At 39.2% G+C, this 24873-nt stretch overlaps 1 protein-coding gene across 1 annotated transcript in view; it reads left to right on the top strand.

Moving 5' to 3' along the window:
• The window catches only part of DIAPH3 (diaphanous related formin 3), a 413319-nt gene that overhangs the window by 8169 nt on the left and 380277 nt on the right, over positions 1-24873 (top strand). Inside the window, 1 exon segment of the mRNA XM_079902970.1 lies at positions 20233-20265. Coding sequence (XP_079759096.1) covers positions 20233-20265 — 33 coding nt within the window.

The following is a 24873-nucleotide window of genomic DNA, read 5'->3' as shown; positions in this document are numbered from 1 at the left end:
AGAACGTGCTTGCTTTATTTCTAACGTTTAATATAATCTTGGAAAAATACAAAGTTTCAAAAGTCTGATAGAATCGGAGAGTCTGTGGAAGGGCCCTGCAGACCTCAGTTTGAGGAACCTGGAGATGCCTTAAGACAAGACGTTAGGAGAGTCCTTGAACAGGCAAAGGTTTTGCACCTTTGTTTAGTCTTTTGTTCCGTGAAGAGCGAAAAGTGATTAGTAAGTAATTATCAGTAGTGAAGGATGCATACAATGTGCTTTAAAACAGTTTACCTCTAAGTGCTTTTCTAAGGGTCAACATTTCCCTTGCAATCTTTAAACAATATACTTTATCATACAAAAGAGGTATAGAACACAATGTAACTGCTCACCAGTAAGCTTCAGAAATGAAACATCGTAAATTCTATTGAAATGTTCATTTCTTCCCTTTCTATTTATATCTCCTTATAATATTTACTCATTTCTTTGAAGTAAGGGCTTACAGGATTTAATTTTTTAAAAATTTTGATTAGTATTTTTGTTGTTGTTGTGGGGGTTTCCAATATATCTCTCTCTCTTTTCCGTGAAAATAGATACATGAATGGAATTAATACCTAATAACATTCTAATCCCTCCATCTTTTAGCATCATAGCCCATCTTAAATACCAGAAATAAAGGGGGCACTGGGATTTAATGTATCAAACATGTACTAAGAGCATCCTGTGTGCTGAGGGCCTTGGGGTATACCCAAGTAGCTGTGGTCTATGTCAAACCTTCATGGATTAAAGATGGCTAAATAACCTGCTCAAAGCTCTCCAAGGAAATTGTTGCTAATTCTAGGTCATTCTAGATGTTAAAAGAAAAAAAAAAGTATATGCCTTTTCTGGGGTTAAGGTGAGGAATTTCTTGAAACTCTCAGTAAGATACATGGATTAATCTAATTGTAAGATCTGTAATGTTACATTTCTTTAGCTAATTTTATTGTGAGGTGTCTTCCCAAGATGTGGGGGAGTTTATCCTATAATTGCTGCATTTTCCTGAGGCAGGCTGTTTATTTGGGTGTCATAAAAATGAAACTTTGTAACATTCAGTTTTTAACCAGGATTTACAAATTGGTGACATTGATTATGGACTGTACTGTAGTATTAAACTGTTTTTGTTTATCAAAACATTGGATAGAATGCAATTCATAAAGACAATTACAATTCATTTCTAATGAAAAATTGACAGCCCGAGAAATGAACATGAAAAATAGAATGCACATAATCTACATTCAGAAACTCAGTATGACAGTTTCATTTCTTTATAAAAGGTGATGGTCTTCATTAAAACCATGTTCTAACTGCACTCATCCTATCTTCTGAGGGTATCATTTTGCTCTTATTGATATGTTATCTCGAGCCTGCTTTCAGTTGCTGTATGCATATGTTTCTAAGCTTTTGGAAGTCACTTTCTCTCATGGTAGTGCCTGATATAGGCTTGAGCTTATGATGTGAACACTTGGCTAATTGAAAATCTATGCAAAACTACTCTTGTAACCTTACACCACCTGGTTCATTAATCTATTCATGATTAATTTTAATTTAAATAATATTGATATACCCTAAATGTCTATTTTATTTTTATAAAAGATTGCATTGGTGGTGGGTGAGGGCATGTAAAGACTACCAGAAACATCTGGGTCATTGGAGAACTGAACCTGCCGACTCAAGCTCCTCCAGGGGCCTGGCAGCGTGGCTTTAGAATACCCCCTCCAACCCTCCAACCACTGTGATAAAGAGGGCTTGGGCTGGATTCAAATATGGCTGTATGTCCTTGGGAAAATTAACTTCTGTGCCTCAGTTATCCTATCTGTAAAATGGAATAGATAATCGTAGTATTGTGGCGATTAGTTGAGGTAATGCATGTTACAATAGCTTGGGCACAGAGCCTAACAGTTAATACATGACAGCTGTTATTCCAGATCTTTCTGGATTTACCATGTGGTTGGGGCCCAATAAACCTGTTGTAAGTTGAAAATATAATAAAAAATGCATGGAATATGCCTAACTTACTGAACATTATAGCTTAGCCTAGGCTACTTTAAACGTGCTTGGAAAACTTAACATTGGCCTATGGTCAAGCAAACTCATCTAACACAAAGCCTATTTTATAATAAAGTGTTGACTATCTCATGTATTGAATACTGTACTGAAAGTGAAAAACAGACTGGTTGTGTGGGTCCAGAGTGATTGTTTCTCTCGTGATCGCGTGGCTGATGGGAGCTGCGGATGCTGTCCGCCCAGCATCACGAGGGAGTATCCTACCACCTATCTATCACTAGCCTAGGAAAGGATCAAAATTTAAAATTTGAAGTACAGTTTCTATTGAATGAGTATAGTTTTCACATCATCGTAAAGTTGCAACTTTGTAAGTGGGAGACTGTAGTTTTATTCTTTTGGTTCCCGAACCCCAAAATAGGGGAGATTCCACCTCTGTAGTGTTGAATTCTCTCAGGCTGGTCATCTTGAAGGGCATGTGACATGATCTCAGTTATTGACAGCATTTTGACCTTTCTTCTGCTTCCCCCCTCCCTCCTCCTTCCTCCATTCCGGCTGGACACCTGCATTGTGTCCAGGGACCTGACCTTAATTCCAGTGGGGAACATGCCAAGAGGCTTGGTCCCTGGACATATATCCCCTCCTTTCTGTTTCATCTAGACCTCCATCCCTTGACCTTGCCTCTCTTTCTTTCTCTGTCAGCCTCCTGCTGACAACACTTGCTCTACACTAAACCCACACCCTATGAAAGTAACCCAGGGCTTTCTTTTGAACTAGGATGCCTTCACGTTCCTCGCCTCCTCAAACCTGCCATAAGGTAGAATATAAATAAATAAAGCAGCTCTGGCCTTCTTGTCCACTTGCCTCCTATCTCCAAGACTGGAACAACCTGATAGGCTTCTCTGTGGCTGACCCGTGCTGCTGCATCCTGGTGGAAACCCCTCCAGCTCTGTGAACTGACGCCCTTAGACATCAGGAATCTACAGACTCACTGATTAGCAGGGTCTTCAGAGATGTTGATCACAGTCATCATCATGATAGCTATGCTTATTCAGCTCTCTTGGTGGGCTGGATACTCTTTTAATCACTTAGTCCTAATACAATGCTTTGAAGTAGGTACCCTTGTGTTACACTTGATGGAACTGAGGCAGGGAGAGAGGTTTGGGGATGGTCCTGAGGTCCTGCAGCTGGGAACAGGGAATGATGGATGTGAAAGCAACCAGGCTGGGCCAGAGCCCTGGCTTTGAACTAGCTTTTTGGTTACGTCCTTTTTTACTTCTCTCAGCATTTATGCTGAGACTGTATGTATTCACTCTTTTTACCTTCTCTATGGGCCTGATTCCTTTTTGTTGTAAATCGTTTTTTAAATTGAAAAAGTAATGTGTGAAACTCTTAAAAAGCCCAACAGTGTATGAGTTCAGAGTGAAATTCACTAAGACTCCCTTACATCCTAGACCACCAGTTCAGATTTTCCCCATACAGAGGCAATGATGACTTTTATTATTTTCTTTTGGATCCTTTAATGATATTCTCTGTGTGTGTGAAGCTCCCACTTGATACTGCACAGGAACATGCCACAGCATTTGCTGAAATGATCTTAGAGATGGTTTCTCCTGACTCTTCACACTCACCTTGACACATTCTTCAGAGAGAAAATAAAGGCCGTACTGCTTGAACTGGCTCAATTTCCTGCTACTGCTGCTGTTATCTTCTATATCTGCAACTCTTCATCCTTTCTCTTCCAATATCCACAGAATAAGTGTCTGTTTTTCTATTCAAGGTTAATCCCTTTGCCACTGATCTTGATCCAGTCCCATTCCATGAAGCTGTTTCACTCTTCACAGGCTCCATCCTGTAAGAATGCTCAGATATCTTCCATTCTGAAAGAAAAAACAGAAGGAAAACCAAACAACCTCCCTCTCCAACTTTCCCATGACCCTGTGACCCACTCAATACCATGCTGTTTCCTTCCCTTATAGCCAAATTCTGTGAATTAGCTGTTTTCATTTATTCTGTAAATATTTGAATGGCCTTTAATACCAAGCATAGCACAGGTGGGTACAGTTTGGTTCTTGACTTCAAGAGGCTCCCATTCAGTCTGGCATGGAAAATAGTGGTACAGACCAAGTGTGTGGTATTACCAGGGAGTCCATATTGTGTAATTTTAAAGAACTCGGGCCCTGAAGTTAACCTGGGTTTAAGTCCTGGCTCTGAAATTGGTAGCTGTGTGACCTTGGGAAATTACTTTTGTTGTTGTTGTTTGTTTCTTCATGTATGATGTGGGAACAGTAGTACCCGTATTATAGGTTAGACATGATGTTTCAATGTGTTATAATGGGGGTTAACATGTAAGTACTAAATAGCTCTTAGCTTGCTGCTGCTGTCATGATGGCATCAGCCAAGGGTAGAGTGCGCTCATAAGGGAGGGATTCAGACACCTCCCATAGGCTTCTCAACCTGTCTTTGCTTCTGTCATTCCACTGAAATTGCTTTGGCAGGTCAACAACTGCCAACCCAGTGGCCGATTTTCAAGGTTCATCTTACTAGATGTCAAGGTATTAGCACTGATCCCTCACTTCTTCAAACCTTTGCTGTAACTTATTCTTCTCTTCTAATCTTTGCTCATCCCTCTTCCTACCCTCTTAGTGTTCCCAAGTACTGTCTCTTTGATCTTTTACTTTTTTTACTTGATACCTCCTTCCAGCATGAGCTCATTCATTTCATTAGCTTTTACTACCACCTAGATCAGTGCTGTTAAGTACAACTTTCTGTGATGATGGAAATGTTCTGTTCTGCTGTGTCCGATTTGATATTCACTAGTCATATGTGGCTAATACTACCAAAGGGCTGACTTTTTAATTTGAATTAACTTTTGAAATAGCCATATGTGGCTAGTGGCTAATGCTAGACTTTGGCCCACATTCATGTTTAAATGGACTGCCTGTGGCCTCAGGCACAGGCCATCTACAGGTCAGACTGCCTTCCAATGATGTGACAGTTTATTCCTGCTGGATAACTTGTACATCTTGTTCAGGCAAAGATGGTACACTTTCTTAGCCTCTGAAGCTACCCTCAATGATGGGTTTATGAGCAAAACGACATCAACGATGACAGAAACAGGCATGGGATCACACCTGTTAGAATGGCTGTCATCAAGAAGAGAGAACAAGTGTTGGTGAGAATGTGGAGAAAAGGCAACCCTTGTGCGCCGTTGGTGGGAATGTAAACTGGTTCAGCCACTATGGAAAACAGTACGGAGGTTTTCTAGAAATTAAAAATAGAACTATCATATGACTCATCAATCCTAGTTCTGGGTATATATCCAAAGGAAACGAAAACTGGACCTCTAAAAGGTATCTGGACTCCCATGTTTATTGCAGTATTATTCACAATAGCCAAGATATGGAAGCAACCTAAGTGTCCATCAACAGTTGAATGGATAAAGAAGATATGGTATATATATATATATATATATATATATATATACACACACACACAAAGAATGTTTATTCACCTGTGAGAAAGAAAGACATTCTGCCGTTTGTGACAACATGGTTGGACCTTGAGGGCATTATGCTAAGTGAGATAAGCCAGAGGGAGAAAGACAAATACTATATGATATTACCTATATGTGGAATCTGAAAAAGAAGGGTGGGGGAATGTGTTAAGGGAGATAAACTTTGGGGAGATGAGTTAAAGGGTATAAACTTACGATCAGAAGATAAGTTCTGGAGAGCTAATGTATAGCATAGTGATTATAGTCAACCATACTGTATCATAAACTTCCGAGTTGCTAAGAGACTAGATCTTAAGTGTTCTCCACACAAAAAAGAAATGATAATTATGTGAAGTGATAGAGGTGGTTAGCTAAAGCTACTGTGGCAATCATATTGCAAAATATAAATGTATCAGATCAACACATTGTATGTCTTTAACTTACACAATGTTATATGTAAGTTATACCCGCAGTCCTTGGTCATTTGCAATAGGTTATTAAGATCACTGGGGGCCTTCCCGTGCCTGTTGCTGTCAGCTGCTGACTTCCCCATAAACCTTGTTGACTCATTTTATTAGTGTGTTTGAATCGTGCGATGATCAATATGTAATGTGAAATTATGAATATGAATCAATATGAAACTATGTGTTTTCAGAAATCCTTTACAAATATACTTGGGTTATTACTAGAGAGTCATCACTGAAGTCTCCTTGGTGTTGTTGGAAGATTGCCAAGGGCAGTTTAGGCTGTAGTTTCTTGAGCCTGCAGCTTGACTACAGAAATTGGTGTGTTCAAAACCTAAGTTGTGAGATAGAATTTTATGTGTTGGAATTTCACTATGTCATCGTGTGACATAGTGTAAGTTTGATATAGTATTGGACTGCTCTGTATGTAACCCCATTCAAGGATTTTTCTCTCCAAATTCCCCAAATTTCTTTGGGTGAGAAGTGCAATGAAAAGTATTAAGGTGAGGAACCCATGTATTTCTGTGTGTGTAGCAGTGGCATGATGGTTACTTATGTTACATTATTTTTGAATCACTGAAAAGGGAAAATAAGTGACCCAGGTTATTTATGTTTTCCTCTAGAACCTGTTGAATTGTAAACTCCTTCAGGGCAGGTGCTGTGTTTTATAGTTCTTTATATACCAGGCCAGGCATGATGTTTTGTTAGCTTAGATGCGCAATAATGATATCTGGCTTGGTTAGTATTTCTAAGAGATGTAAAACATAACCACATTTTATGTATAGTACTGGGACTGCATGTAAGAGCTGGAATTGTGCTCTTTTTCCTCCTTTTTCAGATATTAAATTTGTAAATATGCAATCACCTTTTTGACTTAAGTGACAAACCAATTTAGAGGGTAGTAATAAAAAGTAGTAATCAAATTATGCAGGAAAACTTAGTGGTGATTTAATTATTTAAAAAAGAGTTTAAACATCAATAATTTAAAAATTAAATTTTCTTTATTTAGCTTTTGCCCTGTAATTAATTTCTGACAGTATGTGTGTGTGTTTTTTTGAATGAGATTTTGAAATGTGGATATTTTTGTGGCTCATGTTTAGTCTGATTTGGAAGGACATGGTGTATAAGGCTTGTGGCATGTACTAACGCTTAAATTCTACAAATAAAAATATAAAAACTATTGATTACATTTCTATTTTACACTTAAGCAACTTTAAAAAAAATAAAGGGGGAAACTCCCTAGCAAAACATATATTTTTGTGTTAGTCAGTTTTCAGAAATTACAATCCCCCCAGCTTCTTATCACCTCAACTTTTAAGATAAGACTTTGTACTCAGTGTTATAACACTTAATAACCGTTCAATTGGAATTATACTTATCTTTCTTTTTATTTATTTTATTATTTTATTTTATTTATTTTTTTGGGCTGTGTTGGGTCTTCACTGCTGCGCGTGGTGAGTGGGGGCTACTCTTTGTTGCGGTGAGTGGGCTTCTCATTGTGGTGGCTTCTCTTGTTGCGGAGCACGGGCTCTAGGTGCATAGGCTTCAGTAGTTGTGGCTCGTGGGCTATAGAGCACAGGCTCAGTAGTCGTGGCTCACGGGCTTAGTTGCTCCATGGCATGTGGCATCTTCCCGGACCAGGGCTTGAACCTGTGTCTCCTTCATTGGCAGGTGGCTTCTTAACCACTGCACCACCAGGGAAGCCCTATGCTTACCTTTCTTGTTAAGATTTCATTTCCAATTCCTTTGCCTCATAAACAACTCAGAAACTGCTTCATTTCTACTGTAAGTCTTCCTCCCTAGGTTTGAAACAGCTGCTGTCCCACGGAGTGGCGAGGACTGAGGGAAGGGAAGGGAAGGGAAGGAAATTGAGCCTGGGTTTGGGGTCACAGTGACCAAGGTTCCATTCCCAGCCCGGCCACTCATCCGCTCTGGCAGATCACTTTTGTGACACTTAATTTACTGATCGGTAAGATGGGATAATGGCTGATGTTTAGGATTGTTGGGTATATTAGTAACTATGGTAATGCTCAATAGGTGACGGTGGAAATGGTGATGATGTGGGCTATATGATATGGGTACCTAGGGATCTATTTTGCAGTCTCGGGTTCTGTGTCAGTCAAGGCCTCTTTTGGCTTAAAGGAACATAACAATATCTAGTTTAACCTTAGAAAGGGCAGTTGTAAAGATGCACAGGGCTATCTCCTGGGATCAAGCACAGTGAGTTTAGCTGCTTCACTTGGATTGGAGCGGAGAACTGAAAACGGGCAGCTTGTCTCATTCCCTTTTCTGGGATCATACATTTTTGTGGTGCTTCTTACCAGGCATTGCTCCACTGTTGTATCTCTGCATTGTATCGCTTCTGCTACCTTGATTTTCACACAGCCAAGCCCAGAGTCTCACAGTTCCAGGTATACATATATGTTCTTGGTCCTGATTCTCATCTCTGAATCCCAAGTCCACATTTCTGGGAGAGTGAGGATTTAATTGGCTTTGCTTGGATTTAAGTGTTGAGCTCTGCTCACCTCAGCTGTGGCAGGGTTGGCTCACAAAGAATGATGAAGATTGCTGGTCCCACCCCTATGACATAGAGAAGGGATTGTGTGCACGAGACAGATAAACCCAACAGGTGTCTGCCATATCTGCACATGTGGGACTTTGGTGATGCTAGGCACTGGAAGACTGAGCTTGCCCAATTTAGTTGTTTCTAACCCTGGCTGTATATTAGAGTCACCATGGGGGTAGCTTAAGTACTTATGGCAGGCCCTATCTTTGGGTATTCTGATTCAGTTGGTTTGGGATATTACTCAGGTATTTGTATTAGGAAAAGAAAACAAAAGCTCTTCAGGTGATTCTCATATTCAGATTGAAAAACCACTGGCCTAAATGTTCCCTGCGCTGTGGTATGTCTAGGAGTTCAAAGATAAGGGAAACAAGGTCCCTGCCACTTTTTAAGAAAAGGAAAGAAGAAAAAAAAGACAAACCCACAAACTGCAAGACAGTGAGTGATCAATGACCCAAAGGAATTTTTTTTTTATATACACAGAACATTTTTTTTTTTTTTTTTTTGCGGTACGCGGGCCTCCCACCGCTGTGGCCTCTCCCGCTGCGGAGCACAGGCTCCGGAAGCGCAGGCCCAGCGGCCACGGCTCACGGGCCCAGCCGCTCCGCGGCACGTGGGATACTCCCGGACCGGGGCACGAACCCGCGTCCCCTGCATCGGCAGGCGGACTCTCAACCACTGCGCCACCAGGGAAGCCCTACACAGAACATTTTTATTACAGGATAGGGATATAGCACAGCAGTAGCAGAAGGATATGCAGTGAAAGGGGTCTGGCGATCTCAGGCATAGGCTGACACACAGGACACGTGCTGTCCGCAGGTCTTGAACCACCACCAGCATACATGCAAAGCATTTTGGTACCAGGATGCCCCAAGTCTGTTCATGCTGGGGGTCTCTTACCTACATGACCAGCTTCCCCATTACCACCTGAAAGGAATAAGAGGGACTCAGTGGGTCAACTCCTTTTTTTGGGAGTTGGGAGTTTTTTGAGATTTTTCCCAAAGAAAAATCACAGCATGTGAGAGGCCCCAGCAGCTGAAAGGAGGGTGGTCCAATGCAACTGACACCCAGCAAAGCAGAGCTGCTGGCAAAGTGGATTCAACTGTTATTTACTAGTTAAGTTGATTACTTATAACATGTTTTTATACATAAACATTTGTGACTGTTCTGTTAGAAGAATAAAAGCCCATGTCCTTAAGATGGCCTGGGATGGATCTGCCCCTCCTTCCTCTTTGATTTGTTTCATGTTGCTGTTGCCACACTGGCTCCCTCCTTCCTTGAACCCTAGAGGTGCTCTTTCCTAATGGCCTTTGTTCTCCCTGCTCTTTTATCTGAAACACTTTCCCTGATTCCTTAGTCCACTCCAGTCTGCTCAGATGCCACCTTCCCATTCAGACTTATGCCTACCCCAATTCCCACGTTTTAAATTGCAACCCTGCTTTCTGAGCCTGCCTTACTTTGTGCTAATTTTCATTTTTAGCAGAGCTCTCATCACCTTCTAACATCCTCTATAACTTATTAATGTGTTTGTTGTCTGTTCCCCAATAGAAGGTAAGCTTCTTTAGGACAGGAATCTTTGTTTTATTTACTGATGGTTCCCTTGTCAATACATAGAAATGTTTAATATTTGTTGAATGAATGAATGTTTTAGGAATCTGTCATTGTGTAAAAAGGACAAATTCTGTACTACCAGTTATACCTAAATCATGGCTTAATTTGACTTTAGTTTTAGATCATTGCTATAATGTTTGCATGTTCCTTAGCAAGTATTTATGCACATATGATTAAAAATGCTGCCTTTTCTTCCTGTCAGCATTAAATACCTCTGTTATGGTGCTTATCCCACTGTCTTGCATTTTGGTTATTCAGCTACTTGTCTTGCTGCTCCTTTGGTTGTAAGCTCATAAGAGCAGGGACTGGGTCCTCTTTATATATATATATATATATATATATATATATATATATATATTTATATATATATATATATATATTTTTTTTTTTGGCCCTAGACACCCCCCCCATCCCTTTTGTCTCTGACTCTACCTCCTAGCACTCTTCTTCTTTTTTTCTTTTAAAATTTATTTATTTATTTATTTATTGGCTGCAGCAGGTCTTAGTTCTGGCACGTGGGATCTTTTGTTGCAGTGTGTGGACTCTTTGTTGTGGCGTGCGGGCATCTCTCTAGTTGTGGCGCTCAAACTCCAGAGTGCACGGGCTCAGTAGTTATGGCACATGAGCTTTCTAGTTGTGGCACATGCCTTCTCTCTAGCTGTGGTGCGCAGGCTCTTTGTTGCAGCATGTGGGCTTGTCTCTAGTTGTGGTGCGTGGCTTTTCTCTAGTTGTGGTGCGTGGGCTTCTCTCTAGTTATGGCGCTCAGGCTCCAGAGTGCACGGCCTCAGTAGTTGTGGCACGTGAGTTCTCTAGTTGTGGCATGTGGCTTCTCTCTAGTTGTGGTATGCAGGCTCTTTGTTGCGGTGTGTGGGCTTCTCTCTAGTTGTGGCGTGTGGCTTCTCTCTAGGTGTGGTGCGCAGGCTTCTCTCTAGTTGTGGTGCTCGGGCTCCAGAGCACACGGGCTCAGTAGTTGCAGCGTGTGAGCTCTCTAGCTGTGGCACGTGGGCTCCAGAGTGCATAGGCTCAGTAGTTGTGGCGTGTAGGCTCAGAGCGATTGGGCTCTGTAGTTGCAGCATGTGGACTCTCTAGTTGTGGCACGCAGGCTCAGTAGTTGCAGCACGTGGTCTTAGTTGCCCTGCAGCATGTGGATCTTAATTCCCTGACCAGAGATCGAACCTGCGTCCCCTGCATTGGAAGGTGGATTCTTAACCACTGGGTGGGTCTTCTTTGTATTTAATATAGTGTCTTGCACATGTTGGCAGCCTAATTGTATTGCGTAGTAGAAAAATAGGGTTATGAGGGACTTCTCTGGTGGTCCAGTGGTTAAGAATCCGCCTTCCAATGCAGGGGACGTGGGTCCGATCCCTGGTCGGGGAACTAAGATTCCACATGCCGCAGGGCAACTAAGCCTGTGTGTTGCAACTACTGAGCCCCCGCACCCCAACTAGAGAGAATTCCGCATGCCGCAACGAAAGAGCCTGCGTACCACAACTAAGACCCAACACAGCCAAATAAACAAACAAACAAATAAATAAATAAAAGAAAAAAGAAAAAAGGATTATGAGACTAGGTCTTACTTGAACAATCATGTCTTATTTCTTATACTTTGTTATCATGTCTTCATTTGCATTGAGTTATCAAGTGAGTGGTATTTACCTTAGCTTTCTTTTTTAAATTTATTTATTTAGTTTTGGCTGTGTTGGGTCTTCGTTTCTGTGCAAGGGCTTTCTCCAGTTGCAGCAAGCGGGGGCCACTCCATCGTGGTGCGTGGGCCTCTCACTATCGCGGCCTCTCCTGTTGGGAGCATGGGCTCCAGACACGCAGGCTCAGCAGCTGTGGCTCACGGGCCCAGTTGCTCCGCGGCATGCATCTGGGATCCTCCCAGACCAGGGCTCGAACCCACGTCCCCTGCATTGGCAGGCAGATTCTCAACCACTGCGCCACCAGGGAAGCCCTACCTTAGCTTTCTTAAGATGGCATGAGATAGTTTACATTTATAATAAGGAAAAATGATAGATTTCTTTTATTTCTGACATTAATAAGTGTCAAAGTAGAAAAATAAAGCTAAGTCAATATATTATTGTTGCCACAGAAATTGAATTTGTGTCAAAAGGATTTGTGCTTGTGATGTAGTGATTCATATAGTTTTCTTGGAATTAAGTCTCTAGCAGGTGACAACATCAATAATTCACAAAACCAAGGAGACTTTTGAGATTGGTTAATTTATATATGTGGATTAGAAAACAAATGAATAATGTGCTTAATGTATTCTGACGTATTTGAAAATATGCATTAAAAATCCAGCCTATTAAAAAGTCTCTGTTCACAGTATTTATTAGATTTTTTAGATTTTTATTTCTTTTACTGTCTCATACATACATTTTTATTTGAAAAGGAACAAATCTATATTTTCTGTTTAGTGTGAAAAGTAATATCCATAGTAATTAAAAGAAACTTTTCTCATTATAAAAATAAATATGCTCATTCCAGACAGCTAAGAAAATACAGAAAAATGTAAAAAAAATTGTTTCAAATCCCACAATCCAGATATATAAAATTAACAGTGGTTCCTGTCTGTTTTTTTTCCATAAATGTGTATATTAATGAAGTTAGAATTATATTGCAAATGCAATTTTAAATACAGCTTTGTTTCATGTAACATTATATTGTAAGCATTTTTGCTATGGTAAGACTGTAATTTAATCTTGCACGTATTCTGGGAAGTTTTAGGTTGATTACAATTCTAGCTATTTAAAATAATGCTGTAGTGGTATATATCTATGTATAAGAATACTTGATTGTATTTCTTATTTCCTAAGTATAGATTCTACAAATAGAATTACTAGGTTAAAGAGTAATTACTAGTAGAATTACTAGGTTGAACATAGGATTTGTTTCACCAAATTGTTCTCTCAGAAGGTTTCACCAGATTTATTTCCTTATGGTGATGCTAAAATGTAAACAAATAAAACCCTTCTCAAATATAGAGCAGTGTGATGCGTGGTACTATATAAGTCTCAGGAATATCCAGTCTAAATTCGTGTCTTAGACATGACATCTAAGAGGCTGAGGCACTCTCAGAAATAACATAGTAATTAGATAAACTTCAGGGTGATTTTGGAAGCTCTGGGACCATTTAAAATCCGTCTACAGCTAATATCTTACTTTTCAGCCTTCTCCAGATAATGAAAAAGGTCTTGGGTTCTGATGACCTCGAACCAGACCTAACTTGTAAAGGGGTTCAGGGATTTGAATTGTCTTTTCCTGGACCCGTTGGAGAAGCGTTTTTGATCTGGTAATTTAGTGAAAGAAACTGGAACAGCTGAAGAGAATATCTTAAAATAGGTATGAAGGCTGTGTTACTAGGATTAGTCATTATGTTTTCTCTTTGAAAGAAAAGGAACACTAGAGTTCTGCTAGAATAAAAAATGACTTGTTAGGTGTTCAGCCCCTGTGATGTGTAATTCAGGTGAGAGTTACAAGTAGCAATTTGAGAATTGGTTTTTCTGGAGAGGTGGTTGTTTTCGAGCAGTTATGTGGTACACTTTTGATCCTTTTGAAAACCTTGTGCCCTCTTAGAAATGAATCTTTTCATGTCTGTAAATGGTTGAATGATGCCTCCTTCTGAAACCTGGTCTTTCACAAAGAAGGAGTCATGGAGAAGGCAGGTCTGGATTCTTGGATGCTAAGGTGCATAAGCCTTGGAAAATGGGCAGTGGACAGGTGTTTATCATCCTAAGATGGGCAGGATTACAATTTTGAGTAAATGAACAGATTAAAAGATGCTGGTGAGCTTTTTCTGATTCTCACCTGTTCGTAACATCGCTCTCACTTTTCTCCACCTCAAACTAAAAAAATGACCACATGAAGAGCGAGGCAGCTTAAAAGCTTTACTTTATAGTATCAAAGAGCCAGCTCTACTCTTGTCCTCAGAGCTGGGAAAGCTTCAGTATTATTTTTGGACCCTCCTGAGCTGTTAAATCTGGAGCCCTTGAAGAACAATATTTTCAGATCTAGGTGTGTTGTGTGGGTGCTGGGGAGATACCTCTTCGACCCATCCACAGGTGTGTTTAGTGTCACAGTTGCTAGTAGTATTATTTCACATTGCTACAATCTTTATAATTGGCATTGATATTAAAATAAAGACAGGTGTGTGGATAAGAAATGTTACTAGATTAAAACACATATTTATAAGTGTATTAGTGGAAGGGAATAAGCTGGACTTTAAAACAAAACTTTGAGCAGATTATAATTATGATTAAACAGATTACGATTAAGAGAGGACTGAGCCTGGCCCTTTCTCCTTAAGGTGTAACTGTGTTCTGTTGATCAGAACCTGTCACCCGTTTTTTCAAGCAAATAGTGTCATGTCGTGGTTTGATATAATGAACAATTTTTAATACTTAAGTACTAAATATATGCTTATGAGATTGAATTATTGTACCTTAGAGAGAGACTAAGTATTTGAATAAGTGATGCAATTGGTGATTCATCCTGCACTCAGAGATCGTTGAATTTTCTTAAATCAGTGCTAATTGGTGCCAGTCACTTCAGGGCACTAAAGCCTGTCCCAACCGTACCAGCTCCCTGTCTCTCACTTCTTTAAAATCCTCTGTGCTTCCTGTCTGCACCCTTGTTTTCATTTGTTTCTGCGACATAGATTTTAAATGAGGCACGTGACAGACGTTGGTCTGTGTGCAGCCCAGGGGATGTTTAATGCTGATAGTGGTGGAGTGTGGTCCCAGACTCGCTGCAGCAGCAGTGCCCTCGAGCCCCTTAAGTGTACAGGTTCCTAAGCCCCACCTTAGACCTACTGCACCAGGATCTTGGGAAGCTGAGGTCCTGCCATCTACTTTTACAAAGAAAGTCTTGGTGTTTTTCTTGTGCACACTAACAAGCTGAAAACCACTTGGTTTGGAGGGTCTAGTTTATGAGAATTGGGTCCAAGTCACTTGTGTTTGGAGGCTTTAATCTTTTTAATTTTTCCTCTTGTTGCTAATTTCTCATAATGACCCAGTTAAGTGGTGTAAACTTAATAGAATTAAATTGCAACAGCTAAAGATTATTCTAAAATATTACTGTGTATTGCCTCTGCTGACAGTGATCCGAGCCTGCTAGCTTGATGCCTGGTGGGCCTTCACATGTCTAAGGACATCAGTGGACAGAGCCTTTGCTGTCTGCTAATCCACATGTGCCAACCAATGAAAGAAAATGTAAAATTTGCTAAAACGCTTAGGTTACAGCTTGGAATCTTTTTTTCATTGCATGTGAACCTCAGGGGTTTGTATGTTGCTTTGTATTATATAATTTATTTGGTCTTTGTTACTTATTTGTCAACTAAGTTGGTGGTGGTGTTCTCCATACCTCGATATTGACAGCATTTTGCACAGTGCTCTGTAAGCTCTGGATCTATTTTTTGACATTATGTACTGTCTTCAATAAAGGTTTTGATGCCTTGCTTAAATGGGAATATAGAGGACGATGTTCTGTGTTTCTGTCAAAACTGCCCCCCCCCCTTTTTTGATTCTATGTTCTTTTGAAGAAAAATCTATAAAGACTTGTTCTCTCTTCCAATTCCAGAGTGATCCTCTTGACCATTCATCCTAGGAACTGTCATTAGCAGAAAACCTGTCTACATGTAGAGCTGCTTTCTTTTTAGGGAGAAATAGAATTAGCAGTTTGAGAAACATAGGACCACAGGAAGAAGGGTGAGGTTTGGCTTGGGAAAAGAGCCCCAGTGTGCTTTAGTACCACACCTTAGCCAATTAATTACCAGTGGTCCTGTGTTCAGAGTTGTTTATATTTTGATATTATCACCACTTTTATTCTATCTCATTGTCATAAAGCATTAACACTATAGAGTCATAGGCCAGGTAATGTAACTAAAGGTCACAAAGTCACATCTAGGTGTAAGTGTTTTAATATATCTAAAATTGTACACTTTTAACTTTTCTCCCCCCTGGCAAATATAACCCTAATGTTGCTATCAGGTTGTTATTTTTAAGAGTGTTCCTATTTGATTCCATTTAATAGTGGTTTTATGATTCTGTTTCCTACTTGGTATGAATGTTAGCAAATTCTACCCATGAACTGGATTGATATGGGCAGTTTCTGTTTTCCCCAACCAGACCATATAGTAAAGAGCATGCTGGTAGCTATAAAACAGAAATACTTCATTTTTTTAAGTGTCTTACTTAACCAGACATTTGAACAGTATTTCAAGTACTAGTATAAAAGCAATACTTTTTTATAATAAAGTTTTTTTTCTTTTATACATTAAGGATGTCACCCTTGTAGTTTTGTATCTCCAAAAGCAAGGCCAAAACCCCACAGAGTTATCTGAGGATTTTATGTCAGTCGTTCTCTTCTCCCTCTCCCTCCACTTTTTAGAAGTCTGTAATCTAAACAGGTAGGACTTTGAGATAATGTAAACTTTACAATAAACTTGAATTAATATTAACATTCAAAGATCCTACAAAAGGATGCCACTTGATCTAACCTTTACATTTTTTCACTAAATATTTAGTGTTTCTTTCTTATTTTTCCCAATCATATTTGAAGTGGACTGTGATTAGACATTTAAGTTTGTAGGGGAAATTACTCACACTTAGATCTACTCAAATTTTTTAATGCTAGCTTGTGTTTAGTGGTTTCTTTCAGATTGCATGTGGGTAAACAAATACCTATGTAATCTCTGTTTTCTGAAAGCTGAATCTTGAATTGAAACTTATTCTGTCTCTACTGTTTGGATATAGAAACCAACATTTTTAGATGAGTTTTCCAGCTGTTTACTCTGTTACTCTGTTAGTTCTGTCATGGGCCCTTGAATTTGCTGTCATCATGCCCTACTGGCTTATCTTGCTGGTGGTAAGAATTGATAGATAAGTGTTTCCCAGAAGAGAAGGAATAGTGAACCTGACCTTAACTTCTTGCTTGTCTCTCAGACTGTTAAACTTCCCATGCTTACATCCCTTTGAGTTTTCTTATTTTTCTATGTAAGCATTATAATTCTGTTGTAATTCATTGCGTGTTCTTTTTTGTGAAAGATTGTGTATAATAATATAGCTTGTAATTGGACTTACATGCATGCCTATATAGTGTTTAAAAAACAGGCCAAGCATTTAACAAATTAATTGAGTTGCTAGATCCTCAATGAAATAGTTTAAGGATATTAAAAAAAAATTAAAAAAATACTATGACCAAAAAAATGAATCCTTACGTGTCTTGTTTCTACTCGAGTGACTACTCTTCTTCTGTAAGTTATGAGTCCAACTCTAATTTAAAAGCCTGTCCTATTTTAGGCCATTGAAGGTAAATAAAAATGTTCCTCTTGGTTATTTACATCTTCTGAATTTTACATCATGTAACCTACATTCCCTACGTTTTCTGTATAATACTTTCTGTATCTTCTATGCAGTTTTTAGTTCATAAATCTTACATAGGCCCTAGTGTCATTTCTCTTAAAATTGTTTGTCTGCTTTCATTGTTTCTTTTCTCTTCTTTAACATCACTTTATGGCATTTTCCTCAAGGCAACTCAAACTGGCATTTTGGAATATTTCACTTGTGTTAGTACATGTTTTCGCTTTATTGTGGCATACTATTCCAAGTAGGATTTCTGCATGATACTTTTTCATTAGCCTTACTTTTCAAGCATTAGGCCACTTAGAATGCTGTTGTGTCAGAAGTTGTCTCTATTCCTTTTTCCTTGTCAGAGGAACTTGAAATTATTCCTTTCAGGTGTGATGTGAGTTGTGACTGGGGTGATACCTCTGGTTGGAGAGGGAGAGAGCAATGTGGTTAACCAAATGCAGTGGACTGGAAATCTCTACTAGTGGGAAAGCACACAGACAGTAGCCATGTGGGTTTGGGTTCAATTCTAGTCATGGTCTCTGGGATGAGATTGTGCCCCTAAGTGCCTCAGGATCACACCCACTCTCACGGGCCTCTGTGCATACTTGTTAATTTCAACTGCTGAAGTTAATAGTGATTAAAAGTAAATTTTACAACCCAGGATTCAACATTAAACTTTGTTAATCCAGTATTATTATTTCTTTGCTCCTAGGTCAGCATATGTGGTCTACTGATCACGTAATTCAGTCTAGAACTGGCATGATCACTTATCCAGCTGCATTCTCTTTAGTATAAGCAAAGCTCATGCTGTGTCCCTCCAGTTACTGTTTTTCCTGCCGTAGAAGAAGGAACATCTTCTCTGAAAGGGTGGAGAATCTGGGATAGTGATTTACACTGTACAAATTTTTAACCTGGATCATCATCGAGGTAGATTCATGAGCATAAAAGTGCCATCATCAAAAAATCTACAAACAAATGCTGGAGAGGGTGTGGAGAAAGGGGAGCCCTCCTGCACTGCTGGTGGGAATGTGAATTGATACAGCCACTATGGAGAACAGTATGGAGGTTCCTCAATAGAACTACCATATGACCCAGCAATCCCACTACTGGGCATATACCCTGAGAAAACCATAATTCAAAAAGAGTCATGTACCACAATGTTCATTGCAGCTCTATTTACAATAGCCAGGACGTGGAAGCAACCTAAGTGTCCATCGACAGATGAATGGATAAAGAAGATGTGGCACATATATACAATGGAATATTACTTAGACATAAAAAGAAACGAAACTGAGTTATTTGTAGTGAGCTGGATGGACCTAGAGTCTGTCCTACAGAGTGAAGTAAGTCAGAAAGAGAAAAACAAATACCATATGCTAACACATATATATGGAATCTAAGAAAAAGGAAAAAAAAGGTCATGAAGAACCCAGGGTCAAGACTGGAATAAAGACGCAGACCTACTAGAGAATGGACTTGAGTATACGGGGAGGGGGAAGGGTAAGCTGGGACAAAGTGAGAGAGTGGCATGGACATATATACACTACCACATGTAAAATAGATATCTAGTGGGAAGCAGCCGCATAGCACAGGGAGATCAGCTCGGTGCTTTGTGACCACCTAGAGGGGTGGGATAGGGAGGGTGGGAGGGAGACGCAAGGGGATGTAGATATGGGGATATATGTATATGTATAACTGATTCACTTTGTTTTAAAGCAGAAACTATCACACCAGTGTAAAGCAATTATACTCCAATAAAGATGTTAAAAAAAAAGTGCATTCTAGTTACAAGCATGAATGATAAATTTCATTCTGTCAATAAATATTGAATTTATTGATACCTATTTGCCACTTATTCCGTTAGATGATGATTGCTAACACATATCCTTTTATACTTTTCATAGACCTGACCTAATTTCCTGTTTAGGAAATGTGCTTGACACTTTCTCTGCCCTTTTAAAGGTCTAATGCTACAATGAATAAGAAGAAGGAGAATTGGAAATTGATTCCAGCTACTTAAATACAAAATCTTCCCCAGCTCCAGAATTTATAAAAACTTGGATTGTTTTTCCCCCCTAAATGCTTAATTTTGCTTTCAACTCCACTTTGCAGGAAACTAATTTATTCACTTTCTAAAGTGGCCTTGTGTATGTCTAGCAAGGAAATTGGCAAAAGGGTTCTCAAAGAAGTAGCAATGAAATTGAAAAGTGTCTACTGTCAATAACTGGTGATAAATCAAACTGATGTTAAAGATGCAAATAGTCATTCCAGTACTCTCTTCTCTTTTATTAGAATTGTTTAAGTTAATTAGCCAGCAAAGTACTTCATTATCTATTATGCTGCATGCTAATGGTAGATTTAAAGTTTCACTTTTATAATTTGAACACTTTTCTGAAAATCTTATTTAAACCCCTATATCCATTGCATTCTAAGTCTGTATGGTAGCTAATACTGTTATTTGGGAGAATATATTTATTGTTCTACAGTGAGGTTTCTAGTTTGTGAGGTTTACAAAGACAAGAAATTTTAGGAGACTATCACATTCAAGGTAACTTTTGTCCATCTTTTTGAGAAAGTGATTAAAACAATATATAATGCATTTTTATCAGACTGTCAGAAATTGAATTACATTCAACTTAGCGTTGTAGAATTTTAAATGTACTCTATTAACTAATATTAAAAAAGCTGTTATAAATTACTGATATGATTGGTTTCTTTCATTTGCAGCATTTAAATATTAGGACACTGACAGATGATATGGTAAGATTATCCTTGATGTTTCCTTTGTTGTGCATCTTAACTAACCATGTAATGTTGATGGTGTGCTGCACTAACACCTTTGAAATTGCTACAAACTGCCTGTTTTGGAAATGGACTTTCTTTATAGTGCTAAAGTAAGAGGTAGAACTGGTTGTGAAATACATTAGATTGTTGCTTTCAAATAGTAAAAGGGACTAGTCAATATGTTCATTTAAAAATTTTGTTTAATCACAAGTTGTTAGTCAACTTGGAATCATTCAAATCATCTCTCTTTCTTTGAGGGTGAATCGCACACTTCAAAAAGAGGTACAGAGGATAGCTAAAGACATGTCAGCTTTTCAAAAATATGTAGTTGCTAATTAAAGTAAACCAGACTAAAATATCACACATATAGTTTTTAAAAGTTTTGTTTAAAAACGAGAGAACTAAGCATGCCTTATCCTATATTCTGCATGCTGAAAATAATCAGCTTTCTTATAAGTACTTAACATTTTATATCACCGTTACAGATTCTTATATGTTCAAATGAATTTTTCTGAGAAGTATATTTTTGAATGTAACTCTTGGTTAACGGTAAAAAATAACAATGAGAATAACAACAAGACCCAAATAAACAGTAGCACCAAAAACACAGAAGCATGATAAGGAGGACCAAGCACAGCACTTCGATAACTAGGATTTGAATTCAGCTTCACTTTATGTCAAATATGAAACAGTGCCTAGAACTCACTGAGCGCTCAAAAAGTGTTTAGCACCCCCAATATCCAAAGTAACATCTTAGGCACGTGGTTTAGGTGGGCATAAAAAGATGAATGAGATGTAGATCTGGACATGCACAATTTAAAAAATTGAATCAGAACGCTGTGTTTTATTCCTCTGGATAGTATCTAAGAAAAGGATATTTATGTAAACTTTTCTGGATAACATTTATTTCTCATAGGATAATATTCAGAAATGGTAGTAATATTGAGCACTTATGCAGATTATGTATATAACTTCTCACCCTGCAAGGTGGGTGATGTACTTATTGTAGTGCGGAGTGCATCGGGGCTCAGGCAGCCTAAGTAGGTAGCTTACCCAAGTATGCACAGCTCTCAAGTGGTGTAGCTGTGGCTTGAGTCTTGTTCCATGTAGCTCCAAACCCACACACTTGCTGTGCTGACTTAGCCTTCAGATGGCTCCTAAGGCCAATAATAAAACCATGTGCAATTATTAAGTATTAACTTTTATGAGAATCTACAGTGGTATATTTGCAAAGCCTTATTGAGGTATAATTCACATAGCATGTAGTTCACCCATTTAAAGTGTATGATTCAATGGTTTTTAGTATACTTGCAGAGTTGTAGAACCATCACCACAATCAATTTAAGAACATTTTCATTACCCAAAAAGAATATATATATATATTCTTTTTATATAGAATATACTATATAGAATTTTTATATGAAATATACTATGCCTGTGAATAGTCTCTCCCGAATTATTCCCAACTCGCTCAGCCCTAGGCAATGTCCAGTCCACTTTCTGTCTATAGATTTGCCTCTTCTGGACATTTTATATAAATGGAGTCTTACGTGCGCTTTTGTGACTGAATTCCTCTACTTGGCATGATGTTTTCAAGGTTCATCCATGTTGTGGTGTGTGTGAGTGCTTCCTTTCTGTTGCTGAATAGTATTCTATGTTATGATATTCTTGAGGTTTGTTCATATTTTGTGGGCACTCTACAGTTTTTTTTTCCTCTTTTCATTCAGATCCCACCCTTACCTTTGTTTCATGACTCTGTCTCTGCACTTTGCCAACACATAATCTCTATTCCAAGTTCTAGAAACAGACTCATGTTGTGGAGTGGCTTCAGTGGGCCACTCTGGAAGCCATCGTGCTCTGATCTTACATTAGTAAATGGGTTCCTCCTCAGTGAAGACTTTCTCTGTCCATCCTGTCTCCATTCCTTGCCTCTCCCCTCATCCTTGCCCCTGGGCTTGGTAGGGTCAGAACTTTTGGGTTTTACCATAGTGCCCTGTGCATATTTTTATCAAAGCAGTACATGATTTATGGTCTGTCTTTTTTTTTAAATTTTTATTGGAGTATAGGTGACTTACAATGTTGTGTTAATTTCAGATATACAGCAAAGTGAATCAGTTATATATATACATATATCCATTCTTTTTCAGATTCTTTTCCCATATAGGTTATTACAGAATATTGAGTAGAGTTCCCTGTGCTATACAGTAGGTCCTTATTAGTTATCTGTTTTATATATAGTAGTGTGTATATGTTAATCCCAATCTCCTAATTTATCGCTTCCTGCCATATTTCCCCTTTGGTAGCCATAAGTTTGACTTCCAGATCTGTGAGTCAGTTTTTGTTTTGTAAATAAGTTCCTTTGTATCATTTTTTATTAGATTCCACATATAATATCATATAATATTTGTCTTTCTCTGTCTGACTTACTTCACCTTGTATGATAATCTCTAGGTCCAACCATGTTGCTGCAAATGGCATTATTTAGTTCTTTTTTATGGCTGAGTAAAATTCCATTGTATATATGTACAACGTCTTCTTTATCCTTTCCTCTGTCGATGGACATTTAGGTTGCTTCCATGTCTTGTCTATTGTGAATAGTGCTGCAGTGAACATTGGGGTGCATGTATCTTTTCGAATTATGGTTTTCTCCAGATATATGCCCAAGAGTGGGATTGCTAGATCATATGGTAGCTCTATATTTAGTTTTTTAAGGAACCTCCATACTGGTCTCCATAATGGTTATACCAATTTACATTCCCAATTTACAGTGTAGGAGGGTTCCCTTTTCTCCATACCCTTTCCAGCATCTATTTGTTTGTAGATTTTTTTTTTTTTGCGGTACTCGGGCCTCTCACTGTTGTGGCCACTCCCGTTGCTGAGCACAGGCTCCGGACGCTCAGGCTCAGCGGCCATGGCTCACGGGCCCAGCCGCTCCGCGGCATGTGGGATCTTCCCGGACCGGGGCACGAGCCCGTGTCCCCTGCATCGGCAGGCGGACTCTCAACCACTCCGCCACCAGGGAAGCCCTGTAGATTTTTTTGATGTTGGCCTATGGTCTGTCTTTCTCACTGGTTTAAACCGTTTGAACACAGAGACAGTGAGTTGTTATTAATACTTCCAGGCATGTTGTCTGGCACATGTTAAGCATTTTCATAAATTAGTTCAACAAATGAAAGAACGAGTCTCTCTTTTGATAACCTGCCTGGTATTGTGGTTTCCTGGGATCTGGGCCTGGCTTGGTCCTGGTCAAGCTTCCTGGAGATGGAGTCTTGCCTTTGCACAGAGTAGAGAAGCTTTGACCAGGACCTGATGTCAGCCTTTCTGACTACCTGGCTGGATTTCTGACTGTTGCCTTGACCTACCTTCATCTTAGATGTTCACATGATTGACTGTCCTGGATTCCTTGCTACCCTCTCCTTCCAGGGAAAGATTGAGCAGGCAGTCTAGTTTAGGCAGCTGGCCCATTGTTGTGGAGGTCAGAGAATAAGCACGGCTCTCTTGAACAGGAGACACTGACAACTCAGTTCTTTCTTGGTCATTGTTGATTGATGCCGTGTGGAAAGAGAATTGGACTTGGAATCAGAAGACTCTCGTTGGAAGACAGAACTTCACCACTTAGCTCTGTGACCTTGGCAGATCAATTATTAGATTGTTCACTTGTCAGTGAAGCAGGACTAATTTTATGCCTTCTCTGCCTTCCTCACAGGGTTTTGGTGAGTCTCATTTAAGCTCAAGTATCTTGACTACTGCATTCAGTTCTGTCCATTTTTACCCCCTTTAAAAAATACTTCCCGATGTATGGACAGAGGGGTGGTGTGACTGACTTATTTGCAGTTGACCCTTACAGGGTATGTGTGTTACAGAGCAATGCAGAGCTTTGAGGAGGGAGAGGATAGCTGGATATTTTGAGGGCTCTTTAAACTATTTCTGGTGAGTCAGAGCGCAGGGAAACATTTGCCATTATGCTTTGATGTGTGCTAGCGATATGTTTTGTAATTAAAGTTTGCCACCCCTGCAACATGTGTTGCATGTGTGCTTTTAATTTAGAACTTCCTAAAGTGAATAGCCTTTTTTGGGCAGGACTTGAGAGAAGAAATATAAGAATGGCATCTGCTGTAGTCATATGTTTGAATAACAGTATTTTAAAAACATTAGATTGAAACATCCTGGGAAGCATTAATGTTAGAAACCCATCTCTTTAGGTTGCTTTGTTAAAGGCCTGCAAAAGTACTTCACATTTCAAGGTTATTTCTTAAATTACTGTCAGAATTTAATTTCATAGGACACTGTTGGGTTAAAGGAATGAAGTATTACTGTAGCCTTGAGGCCCCTAGGCAGATTTAATATACTTTAAACAGCATTTGCTCTACGAATATTTGGGCACCCGCTAGGTATAAAGTGCTGTCCAAGGTGCTAGGGTAATATAAAGGTGAAAAAAATCATTTAGCTTACAACGCTTCATTGTTTATACCTGGGTTGAAAGGAAAGCTTTCCTTGTAGAGGCAAAAAGGTTGGGAGGAGGACAGTGAAGGGGGGCATGTGTGAAAAGGTAAGCTGGACAAAATTGAATGTGGATGTCACAAT

The sequence above is a fragment of the Stenella coeruleoalba genome (genome assembly GCF_951394435.1).
Source record: "Stenella coeruleoalba genome assembly, chromosome: 18".
NCBI classification, from domain to species: domain Eukaryota; kingdom Metazoa; phylum Chordata; class Mammalia; order Artiodactyla; family Delphinidae; genus Stenella; species Stenella coeruleoalba.
Note: the sequence above shows the minus strand (reverse complement) of the source record. Positions and strands in the feature narration are given on the sequence as shown.